This window comes from Panulirus ornatus, chromosome 73 (genome assembly GCF_036320965.1).
Source record: "Panulirus ornatus isolate Po-2019 chromosome 73, ASM3632096v1, whole genome shotgun sequence".
Classification (NCBI taxonomy): Eukaryota; Metazoa; Arthropoda; class Malacostraca; order Decapoda; family Palinuridae; genus Panulirus; species Panulirus ornatus.
The window spans coordinates 15,107,984-15,120,450 of NC_092296.1; the positions used below are offsets into that span (position 1 = coordinate 15,107,984).

Below are 12,467 nucleotides of genomic sequence, written 5' to 3' on the forward strand. Positions count from 1 at the left end.
TGGTGTGAGTGCTATTCAACTGCCTTGCCTTTTAGTAAAATGGTTGGAGCAACAGAGAGAAGTATAAGGAAGGAACATGAGACAGGAGCATTAGGTAGAAATAGTAGGTAGGAATACCAGGTGGGAGCATTCGGTAGAATTAGTAGGCTGGAACATTTAGGTAGAAAAATTGGGTAGTAGTAGTTGGAAGGAACATTAGGTAGAAGCCTCTCAAAACACTGTGCTAGAGTTGCCTTCTGCCAGTGGCCTGTTAAGGGTGAAAAACAAAAGAGTAAGAAACTGCACTGAAGTTTACCAGTTATGGAGACTCTTCTGCCATAGGCACTCCCTTATGCAAGTTCCTAAAGGGAAAAATATTCACAGACATAAAAAGAAAATGGTGAAGAGCTTGAAGATTTATGTGCTGAAAAAGGACTGGTGACTGGGAATACCTGGTTTAAAAAGCGAGATATACATAAGTATACGTATGTAAGTAGGAGAGATGGCCAGAGAGCATTATTGGATTACGTGTTAATTGACAGGCACGCGAAAGAGAGACTTTTGGATGTTAATGTGCTGAGAGTTGCAACTGGAGGGATGTCTGATCATTATCTTGTGGAGGCTAAGGTGAAGATTTGTATGGGTTTTCAGAAAAGAAGAGTGAATGTTGGGGTGAAGAGGGTGGTGAGAGTAAGTGAGCTTGGGAAGGAGACTTGTGTGAGGAAGTACCAGGAGAGACTGAGTACAGAATGGAAAAAGGTGAGAACAATGGAAGTAAGGGGAGTGGGGGAGGAATGGGATGTATTTAGGGAATCAGTGATGGATTGCGCAAAAGATGCTTGTGGCATGAGAAGAGTGGGAGGTGGGTTGATTAGAAAGGGTAGTGAGTGGTGGGATGAAGAAGCAAGATTATTAGTGAAAGAGAAGAGAGAGGCATTTGGACGATTTTTGCAGGGAAAAAATGCAATTGAGTGGGAGATGTATAAAAGAAAAGAGACAGGAGGTCAAGAGAAAGGTGCAAGAGGTGAAAAAGAGGGCAAATGAGAGTTGGGGTGAGAGAGTATCATCAAATTTTAGGGAGAATAAAAAGATGTTCTGGAAGGAGGTAAATAAAGTGCGTAAGACAAGTGAGCAAATGGGAACTTCAGTGAAGGGCGCAAATGGGGAGGTGATAACAAGTAGTGGTGATGTGAGAAGGAGATGGAGTGAGTATTTTGAAGGTTTGTTGAATGTGTTTGATGATAGAGTGGCAGATATAGGGTGTTTTGGTCGAGGTGGTGTGCAAAGTGAGAGGGTTAGGGAAAATGATTTGGTAAACAGAGAAGAGGTAGTAAAAGCTTTGTGGAAGATGAAAGCCGGCAAGGCAGCAGGTTTGGATGGTATTGCAGTGGAATTTATTAAAAAAGGGGGTGACTGTATTGTTGACTGGTTGGTAAGGTTATGTAATGTATGTATGACTCATGGTGAGGTGCCTGAGGATTGGCGGAATGCGTGCATAGTGCCATTGTACAAAGGCAAAGGGGATAAGAGTGAGTGCTCAAATTACAGAGGTATAAGTTTGTTGAGTATTCCTGGTAAATTATATGGGAGGGTATTGATTGAGAGGGTGAAGGCATGTACAGAGCATCAGATTGGGGAAGAGCAGTGTGGTTTCAGAGGTGGTAGAGGATGTGTGGATCAGGTGTTTGCTTTGAAGAATGTATGTGAGAAATACTTAGAAAAGCAAATGGATTTGTATGTAACATTTATGGATCTGGAGAAGGTATATGATAGAGATGCTCTGTGGAAGGTATTAAGAATATATGGTGCGGGAGGCAAGTTGTTAGAAGCAGTGAAAAGTTTTTATCGAGGATGTAAGGCATGTGTACGTGCAGGAAGAGAGGAAAGTGATTGCTTCTCAGTGAATGTAGGTTTGCAGCAGGGGTGTGTGATGTCTCCATGGTTGTTTAATTTGTTTATGGATGGGGTTGTTAGGGAGGTGAATGCAAGAGTTTTGGAAAGAGGGGCAAGTATGAAGTCTGTTGTGGATGAGAGAGCTTGGGAAGTGAGTCAGTTGTTGTTCGCTGATGATACAGCGCTGGTGGCTGATTCATGTGAGAAACTGCAGAAGCTGGTGACTGAGTTTGGTAAAGTGTGTGAAAGAAGAAAGTTAAGAGTAAATGTGAATAAGAGCAAGGTTATTAGGTACAGTACGGTTGAGGGTCAAGTCAATTGGGAGGTAAGTTTGAATGGAGAAAAACTGGAGGAAGTAAAGTGTTTTAGATATCTGGGAGTGGATCTGGCAGCGGATAGAACCATGGAAGCAGAAGTGAATCATAGGGTGGGGGAGGGGGCGAAAATCCTGGGAGCCTTGAAGAATGTGTGGAAGTCGAGAACATTATCTCGGAAAGCAAAAATGGCTATGTTTGAAGGAACAGTGGTTCCAACAATGTTGTATGGTTGCGAGGCGTGGGCTATGGATAGAGTTGTGTGTAGGAGGGTGGATGTGCTGGAAATGAGATGTTTGAGGACAATGTGTGGTGTGAGGTGGTTTGATCGAGTAAGTAATGTAAGGGTAAGAGAGATGTGTGGAAATAAAAAGAGCGTGGTTGAGAGAGCAGAAGAGGATGTTTTGAAATGGTTTGGGCACATGGAGAGAATGAGTGAGGAAAGATTGACCAAGAGGATATATGTGTCGGAGGTGGATGGAACGAGGAGAAGTGGGAGACCAAATTGGAGGTGGAAAGATGGAGTGAAAACGATTTTGAGTGATCGGGGCCTGAACATCCAGGAGGGTGAAAGGCAGGCAAGGAATAGAGTGAATTGGATCGATGTGGTATACCAGGGTTGACATGCTGTCAGTGGATTGAATCAGGGCATGTGAAGAGTCTGGGGTAAACCATGGAAAGTTGTGTGGGGCCTGGATGTGGAAAGGGAGCTGTGGTTTCGGGCATTATTGCGTGACAGCTGGAGACTGAGTGTGAACAAATGGGGCCTTTGTTGTCTTTTCCTAGTGCTACCTCGCACACATGAGGGGGGAGGGGGATGGTTTTCCATGTGTGGCGAGGTGGCAATGGGAATGAATAGGGGCAGGCAGTGTGAATTGTGTGCATGGGTATATATGTATGTGTCTGTGTGTGTATATATATGTGTACATTGAGATGTATAGGTATGTATATTTGCGTGTGTGGGCGTGTGTGTGTGTACATTGTGTATGGGGTGGGTTGTGCCATTTCTTTCGTCTGTTTCCTTGCGCTACCTCGCAAACGCGGGAGACAGCGACAAAGTAAAATAAATAAATAAATATAAAAAGAAAAATTAACAAGCCCATTCCTGCAATCTACATCTACTCTAGCATTTAAGGTGCTTCCCAATGTTTATCTAAACACCTGTTATGTAATTCTTAATCTACCTATCTACTGATCTTGATCTTTTCTAACTATATCTCTGATGCCCATTCCATCCAGGAACTCCCTTCAAGGGGGTGGCAACGGCATGAGTGTCTCCACTTACCCCTGTCCTTAGTTCCTCCTTTGCATACACTATTCCACACGTAGTTCCACCATTTCTCTCTCTTCAGTACTCTTCCACTCTACTTCTGCATGTCACAGATGGTCTTATTCTCATACCAAACCCTTCAGTCATATTATCATACACTTTCCTTATACACCCCAGTCTCTCATTTTTTCCACAGGTTCAAACCCCTTCAAAGTACTGCATTTCCCCCATTCTACAATGCACAATTCACTCCCTTTGCATTCCCTGCCATAACAATTCTTTTATACACCCCTCATTTCATTCTCCATTATATGTAGTCAAATCACATGCTCCTCTCTACTAACTGATTTCCACAACCTAGATTCTTGACCTCTGTGACTCATGTCCATATTTTGGCTGCACAGGTCAGTGATGGGAGGACTATGCTGTCCCTTAATCCCTCCTTTTCTTCCAGTTTTACACCTCTACCCTTCATTATTCTATTAAGGAACCCAATAACCCAATTCTACTCTGTAGTGCCTTCTCTCTTTCCTTATCACTAAACTTACCCAAGATTGCCCCTAATACTTAAAGTCAGTCATTTCTTCCAGTTTTTCTACCCCAATATCTATAACACAGTTTCTTCTCTCACTCCTTTGGGCTTTGCAAAATCTATACTTTCACTCTGTTTCCATTCAAATGCCATTACTTTCTTTTGCTCATATCTACCTTCAATTGCCTATAATTAAACATATCATTAAACACACCTACAACCTTCTGCAACTACTCTTAGTGAAAACACAGTATCATCCACACACTCCATCGCTACACCCTTTTTCCTTAGGTTTGCTTTCATCTTTCCTATTACTCAATCCATTTTTTTTTTCTTTTTGCTTTGTCGCTGTCTCCCATGTTTGCGAGATAGCGCAAGGAAACAGACGAAAGAAATGGCCTAACCCACCCCCATACACATGTATATACATACATCCACACACGCAAATATACATACCTACACAGCTTTCCATGGTTTACCCCAGACGCTTCACATGCCTTGATTCAATCCACTGACAGCACATCAACCCCGGTATACCACATCGCTCCAATTCACTCTATTCCTTGCCCTCCTTTCACCCTCCTGCATGTTCAGGCCCCGATCACACAAAATCATTTTCACTCCATCTTTCCACCTCCAATTTGGTCTCCCTCTTCTCCTCGTTCCCTCCACCTCCGACACATATATTCTCTTGGTCAATCTTTCCTCACTCATTCTCTCCATGTGCCCGAACCATTTCAAAACACCCTCTTCTGCTCTCTGAACCACGCTCTTTTTATTTCCACACATCTCTCTTATCCTTACGTTACTTACTCGATCAAACCACCTCACACCACACATTGTCCTCAAACATCTCATTTCCAGCACATCCATCCTCCTGCGCACAACTCTATCCATAGCCCACGCCTCGCAACCATACAACATTGTTGGAACCACTATTCCTTCAAACATACCCATTTTTGCTTTCCGAGATAATGTTCTCGACTTCCACACATTCTTCAAGGCTCCCAGAATTTTCGCCCCCTCCCCCACCCTATGATCCACTTCCGCTTCCATGGCTCCATCCGCTGCCAGATCCACTCCCAGATATCTAAAACACTTCACTTCTCCAGTTTTTCTCCATTCAAACTCACCTCCCAATTGACTTGACCCTCAACCGTACTGTACCTAATAACCTTGCTCTTATTCATATTTACTCTTAACTTTCTTCTTTCACACACTTTACCAAACTCAGTCACCAGCTTCTGCAGTTTCTCACATGAATCAGCCACCAGCGCTGTATCATCAGCGAACAACAACTGACTCACTTCCCAAGCTCTCTCATCCCCAACAGACTTCATACTTGCCCCTCTTTCCAAAACTCTTGCATTCACCTCCCTAACAACCCCATCCATAAACAAATTAAACAACCATGGAGACATCACACACCCCTGCCGCAAACCTACATTCACTGAGAACCAATCACTTTCCTCTCTTCCTACACGTACACATGCCTTACATCCTCGATAAAAACTTTTCACTGCTTCTAACAACTTGCCTCCCACACCATATATTCTTAATACCTTCCACAGAGCATCTCTATCAACTCTATCATATGCCTTCTCCAGATCCATAAATGCTACATACAAATCCATTTGCTTTTCTAAGTATTTCTCACATACATTCTTCAAAGCAAACACCTGATCCACACATCCTCTACCACTTCTGAAACCACACTGCTCTTCCCCAATCTGATGCTCTGTACATGCCTTCACCCTCTCAATCAATATCCTCCCATATAATTTACCAGGAATACTCAACAAACTTATACCTCTGTAATTTGAGCACTCACTCTTATCCCCTTTGCCTTTGTACAATGGCACTATGCACGCATTCCGCCAATCCATACATATGTTAAAACACAATGGTGACAACACACACACCTGCCTCACACCCACATGTATACCAAAACTTTTGCAAAACTCTTATCCATTTCAACACAGGCATTTGGTCCTCTATAGAAGGTATTCACAACATCCAACAGTTGTTCTCTGCTTTGAATATATGAATGGTATAGAATTAGATAATACAATACAGATATATAAGCTATGAACAATGGTCAAGCAAGGGATGACAGAGAAATAAGACGATGCAAATAAATGAAGTGTATGTTAAGATTACACCAAATTAGCTGATCATTAAGTGGTTCAATCTCTCTTATGGTATTCTCTACATCAAATATAACGAGCAGACAATGTACACAGTATCCTAAGTTGTGCAGTATCAGACAAATATTTTCTGAATACAGGAGGGTGACATATACAGTCTCCTATAAGCATGCAAATTCATGAAACATTTCCCAACAGTACACATATATTCATATTTTCAATTACCCCAAAACCAAGGATGTGCTACTTACAGCATCTAGGAACTGCAGACTCCTTTGGAATGAGAACTTCTTTGATGAAACTGAACTCCTAAAAATACAGTCTTGCCAAAGGTGACTTTTCACTCACAGTGCAAACTCAAACAGGTACAACAGTCTGGTAACACTATACAACTCACTCACACAAACAAAGATCAATACCATTTGTCCTGTATGCTGAGCTAATACCATACGCAGACTAGCTGCTTTCCCAGTATTAGGTTGGGTGACTCCAAGACTTGATAGATGAAACAGGCAAGGCTTCTGCTTGTGATGCTTTGTATAAAGTGCTTTAAAACAATATATATCAATTGTTGCAAATGCTTCTGAGGTAAACCATGGAAAGTTCTGTGGGGCCTGGATGTGGAAAGGGAGCTGTGGTTTCGGTGCATTATTACATGACAGCTAGAGACTGAGTGTGAACGAATGTGGCCTTTGTTGTCCTTTCCTAGCGCTACCTCGCACACATGAGGGGGGAGGGGGTTATTTCATGTGTGGCGAGGTGGTGGTGGGAATGAATAAAGGCATACAGTATGAATTATGTACATGTGTATATATGTATATAACTGTGTGTGTATATATATGTATACACTGAGATGTATATGTATGTATATTTGCGAGTGTGGACGCGTATGTATATACATGTGTATGTGGGTGGGTTGGGCCATTCTTTTGTCTGTTTCCTTGCGCTACCTCGCTAACGCGGGAGACAGTGACAAAGCAAAATAAATAAAATAAATGAATATAGTTGCAAATGCAATGTAAGTAAGTAACGTAAGTAACGTAAGGGTAAGAGAGATGTGTGGAAATAAAAAGAGCGTGGTTGAGAGAGCAGAAGAGGGTGTTTTGAAATGGTTTGGGCACATGGAGAGAATGAGTGAGGAAAGATTGACCAAGAGGATATATGTGTCGGAGGTGGAGGGAACGAGGAGAAGAGGGAGACCAAATTGGAGGTGGAAAGATGGAGTGAAAAGGATTTTGTGTGATCGGGGCCTGAACATGCAGGAGGGTGAAAGGAGGGCAAGGAATAGAGTGAATTGGAGCGATGTGGTATACAGGGGTTGACGTGCTGTCAGTGGATTGAATCAAGGCATGTGAAGCGTCCGGGGTAAACCAAGGAAAGCTGTGTAGGTATGTATATTTGCGTGTGTGGACGTGTGTATGTACATGTGTATGGGGGGGGTTGGGCCATTTCTTTCGTCTGTTTCCTTGCGCTACCTCGCAAACGCGGGAGACAGCGACAAAGTATAAAAAAAAAAAAAAAAAAAAAAAAAGTTGCAAATGCAAATTTTTGTCATCAAATGTGTTACACATACAAGAAGTATATAGAAGCCTAAAGCTGCAAAAACAATTGTGAAAATATTCATGAACATTCCACAAACATGACAACTTAAAACATCCAAATGATAAATGGGGTTCTGAAAAGTTAGCAACTCAGCCAACTAAAATTACTTAAAACTGCCATCTAAGAACATGCAGCTACCAACTATAATGAAACCCAAGCTTTTTTTTTACTTGTATCCTTATACAGTGAAATGGAAGAATTAGAAAAATCTTACCTCTCACGTTCCCGATCACGATCACGATCTCTGTCTCTGTCTCTGCCACGAGATCTTTCACGGTCTCTGTCCCTGTCTCTTCCATGATCTCGCTCACGATCACGATCTCTTTCCCTATCCCTATCCCTTCGCTCCTCTACTATTACAGGCTCTTGGATATTTGTATCCACAACTTCACCATTATCTGTAATGAAGGGTGGACATTCCAATTAACCTATAATGCAAAATAGTATCAAAATAAACCAAGTGAATAAATATGTTTTGCTACAATTCACTGAAACCTTCTTTTTGTCTTTGTGGAGGAAGAAACTACAAAACATAATTTCTTTGACTTGACAACACTGTGTGTTGATTCTACTAGCACTTGGAAGACAATTCTCTTTTCAAAGGAACACTCAAAATAATCTTAAATGTGTAAATTCATCTTAGAAACCCCTGCCTCACTGAACTTAAAACAAGGAAAAAGATTAAAATGAAAGCTTATGCATTAAAAGGACAGACCTATAAAACTCTGCAGTAATCCTATGAATGAATACCAAATATAAAAAAAATCATAAAAAAAAGTGAAAAATGTTAAATCACACTTATTTGTCGCTCTACAAACACTGAAATTTGCTGTGCTGCTCATGCTCACCTTTTCAAGTGCATGTTGACATTTGCATACTCATTTAACCTCATCTCTTCATTACCACCACCAATGGATTACTGATGCACAAAGAACTTTTCCCAATGCTACCAGTTTAACATAAATCATATCATTATCACCATAATTAGTGCCCAAAAGACTGTCAGTAATAAACTATGAAATATTACACATGTAACACAGGCAATGGAATTCTTTCTTGGTGCTACATGTAGTTGCTTGTGACATAAGGCATCTCTAAATACCAAAGAAAGGGTTTCTACTAAGTTAAATCATGGCAGGAAAAGCTAACATGTACAAGTACACCTACAGTCTCCATAATGTGAATGAAAAGGTGGTGACCAGATTGTGAAGTTGTGTGCTGAAAAAGAAATAGTGAGTTGGGATACCTGATATATACATGAAAAAAAAAAGTATGGCAACCACAAACAATGGTCTTTTTCCAGCACATAACTCCATAAGTTTCTCGCCATTCTATGGTTCATGGAGTACTCAGTGAGAACAAACATACTGAACAGCTTGTGCTGTTGAGTGCTGAAAGATTATTTAGCTTAAAAAAAGAGAATATACAAAGCAAAGATGGGTATAGGAATAAACACAGAGTGAGCATTACTGGATTAAATACTAATTAATAAGGTGTACTAAAGAGAGACCCCTGAAAGTAAAAATGTTGAGAGGAGTTCTGATATCTTTTTCTATGTATCATAATGCACTGGTAGCCCTGCTCTCCATTTCTGACAATAACAAGAATGAGATAGAAAAGTATCAAGTACTACAGGAAGGGAGAAGGAATTATGGAATTATCAAAAAACTTTTACATCTCTAACATCTGCTATCTGTTACACTGAAAATTTCCCTGAGACTGTTTATAAAACATACATGAATATCTAATATTAGTGGAAAAAAGGAATATATAACCATATCAAAAGTATGTACATACATGTGTATGTGGGTGGGCTGGGCCATTCTTTCGTCTGTTTCCTTTCGCTACCTTGCTAATGCGGGATATGGCAACAAAGTATAATAAATAAAGAAATATAATCAAAGTTTAATACAAAACAGTGAGTGTTTGGGGAATCTGGTGGAGTTCTAAAACTCACATTTCATTATGAAAACAATGAAGTTAGATTTCAGCTAAATCCCTGTTTCATTTGAGAATTATGTGAGGACTCATTATATCTATATTTGTTCTCTCTGAGGGTTCATAGATGAGTTGCATGACCATACACCCATATACGTACATCTACAATTCTGATTAAGACATATCGTCTGAACATTAATGGCTATTCATTCTACAAAGTCCAGTAATTAAAGGAAAAGTGGCATGCACTCAATGCATGATTTCCTCAAGAGCGAAGTAATGATGTTCTTATAATTAATATATTCATGAGAGGGAGATGGAGTGAGTATTTTGAAGGTTTGTTGAATGTGTTTGATGATAGAGTGGCAGATATAGGGTGTTTTGGTCAAGGTGGTGTGCAAAGTGAGAGGGTTAGGGAAAATGATTTGGCAAACAGAGAAGAGGTAGTAAAAGCTTTGCGGAAGATGAAAGCCGGCAAGGCAGCAGGTTTGGATGGTATTGCAGTGGAATTTATTAAAAAAGGGGGTGACTGTATTGTTGACTGGTTGGTAAGGTTATTTAATGTATGTATGACTCACGGTGAGGTGCCTGAGGATTGGCGGAATGTGTGCATAGTGCCATTGTACAAAGGCAAAGGGGATAAGAGTGAGTGCTCAAATTACAGAGGTATAAGTTTGTTGAGTATTCCTGGTAAATCATATGGGAGGGTATTGATTGAGAGGGTGAAGGCATGTACAGAGCATCAGATTGGGGAAGAGCAGTGTGGTTTCAGAAGTGGTAGAGGATGTGTGGATCAGGTGTTTGCTTTGAAGAATGTATGTGAGAAATACTTAGAAAAGCAAATGGATTTGTATGTAGCATTTATGGATCTGGAGAGGGCATATGATAGAGTTGATAGAGATGCTCTGTGGAAGGTATTAAGAATATATGGTGTGGGAGGCAAGTTGTTAGAAGCAGTGAAAAGTTTTTATCGAGGATGTAAGGCATGTGTACGTGTAGGAAGAGAGGAAAGTGATTGGTTCTCAGTGAATGTAGGTTTGCGGCAGGGGTGTGTGATGTCTCCATGGTTGTTTAATTTGTTTATGGATGGGGTTGTTAGGGAGGTAAATGCAAGAGTTTTGGAAAGTGGGGCAAGTATGAAGTCTGTTGGGGATGAGAGAGCTTGGGAAGTGAGTCAGTTGTTGTTCGCTGATGACACAGCGCTGGTGGCTGATTCATGTGAGAAACTGCAGAAGCTGGTGACTGAGTTTGGTAAAGTGTGTGAAAGAAGAAAGTTAAGAGTAAATGTGAATATGAGCAAGGTTATTAGGTACAGTACGGTTGAGGGTCAAGTCAATTGGGAGGTGAGTTTGAATGGAGAAAAACTGGAGGAAGTGAAGTGTTTTAGATATCTGGGAGTGGATCTGGCAGCGGATGGAACCATGGAAGCGGAAGTGGATCATATGGTGGGGGAGGGGGCGAAAATTCTGGGAGCCTTGAAGAATGTGTGGAAGTCGGGAACATTATCTCGGAAAGCAAAAATGGGTATGTTTGAAGGAATAGTGGTTCCAACAATGTTGTATGGTTGCGAGGCTTGGGCTATGGATAGAGTTGTGCGCAGGAGGATGGATGTGCTGGAAATGAGATGTTTGAGGACAATGTGTGGTGTGAGGTGGTTTGATCGAGTAAGTAACGTAAGGGTAAGAGAGATGTGTGGAAATAAAAAGAGCGTGGTTGAGAGAGCAGAAGAGGGTGTTTTGAAATGGTTTGGGCACATGGAGGGAATGAGTGAGGAAAGATTGACCAAGAGGATATATGTGTCGGAGATGGAGGGAACGAGGAGAAGAGGGAGACCAAATTGGAGGTGGAAAGATGGAGTGAAAAAGATTTTGTGTGATCGGGGCCTGAACATGCAGGAGGGTGAAAGGAGGGCAAGGAATAGAGTGAATTGGAGCGATGTGGTATACCGGGGTTGACGTGCTGTCAGTGGATTGAATCAGGGCATGTGAAGCGTCTGGGGTAAACCATGGAAAGCTGTGTAGGTACGTATAGTTGCGTGTGTGGATGTATGTATATACATGTGTATGGGGGTGGGTAGGGCCATTTCTTTCGTCTGTTTCCTTGCGCTACCTCGCAAACGCGGGAGACAGCGAAAAAAAAAAAAAAACCTCTTTAAAAGTTTCCCTCAGCAAAATCAACAAATTTTCTAAATATTTGTTGACCCTTTTCCTTTCTTTTCACTGTTTTTCATGCTACACAATATATGGTAAATGTCAACTCATCCCTTCAAGTTTTTTCTTACAACCAAAGAATTAATATTCATTTCTCAAACTTCAATCAATTATTCTTAATATTGTTTCCAAAATTTAAATAAAAGAATATGGCAAGAGCAAGGGATCTTATGATGCATAATACTAAAAATAACATGAACACCAACCCTACCAAATGTACTGGAGCAATATTGAGAATTTCAAACCTATTAAACCCAGAGGTAGCAATCCTTTTTCTGCTGCTTGTACATAAGACCAGCTTTAATAGCACAACACTTTCAAGCATACCATCTTCAATGACTTACTGGCAGAAACAGGCATGGGCGGTTTGTTTTTGTTGGTGTTGAACTCAAGAGGTGCATCATTTGTTGCTGGGTTGACTGTTACCTGCATGGGCCCCATCATCCCTGGCCCCATACCTGGCCCCATACCAGGGCCCATTCCCATAGGACCAGGGCCCATCATCCCTGTAATACCAACAATAAAATTCTCACTAAGGTCTCTCTTATTCAGCTACTTGCCTATCCATCTGCATTCATCTTC

At 41.1% G+C, this 12,467-nt stretch overlaps 1 protein-coding gene across 1 annotated transcript in view; it reads right to left on the reverse strand.

Moving 5' to 3' along the window:
• Window positions 1-12,467, reverse strand: part of LOC139748269 (ecto-NOX disulfide-thiol exchanger 1) — a 217,819-nt gene that overhangs the window by 204,563 nt on the left and 789 nt on the right. The window contains exons 2-3 of the mRNA XM_071661229.1: window positions 12,230-12,391; window positions 7,952-8,135 (exon numbers count right to left, since the gene is read on the reverse strand). Of these exons, the coding sequence (XP_071517330.1) occupies window positions 7,952-8,135; window positions 12,230-12,391 (346 nt within the window). The remainder of the gene's footprint in view (window positions 1-7,951; window positions 8,136-12,229; window positions 12,392-12,467) is intronic.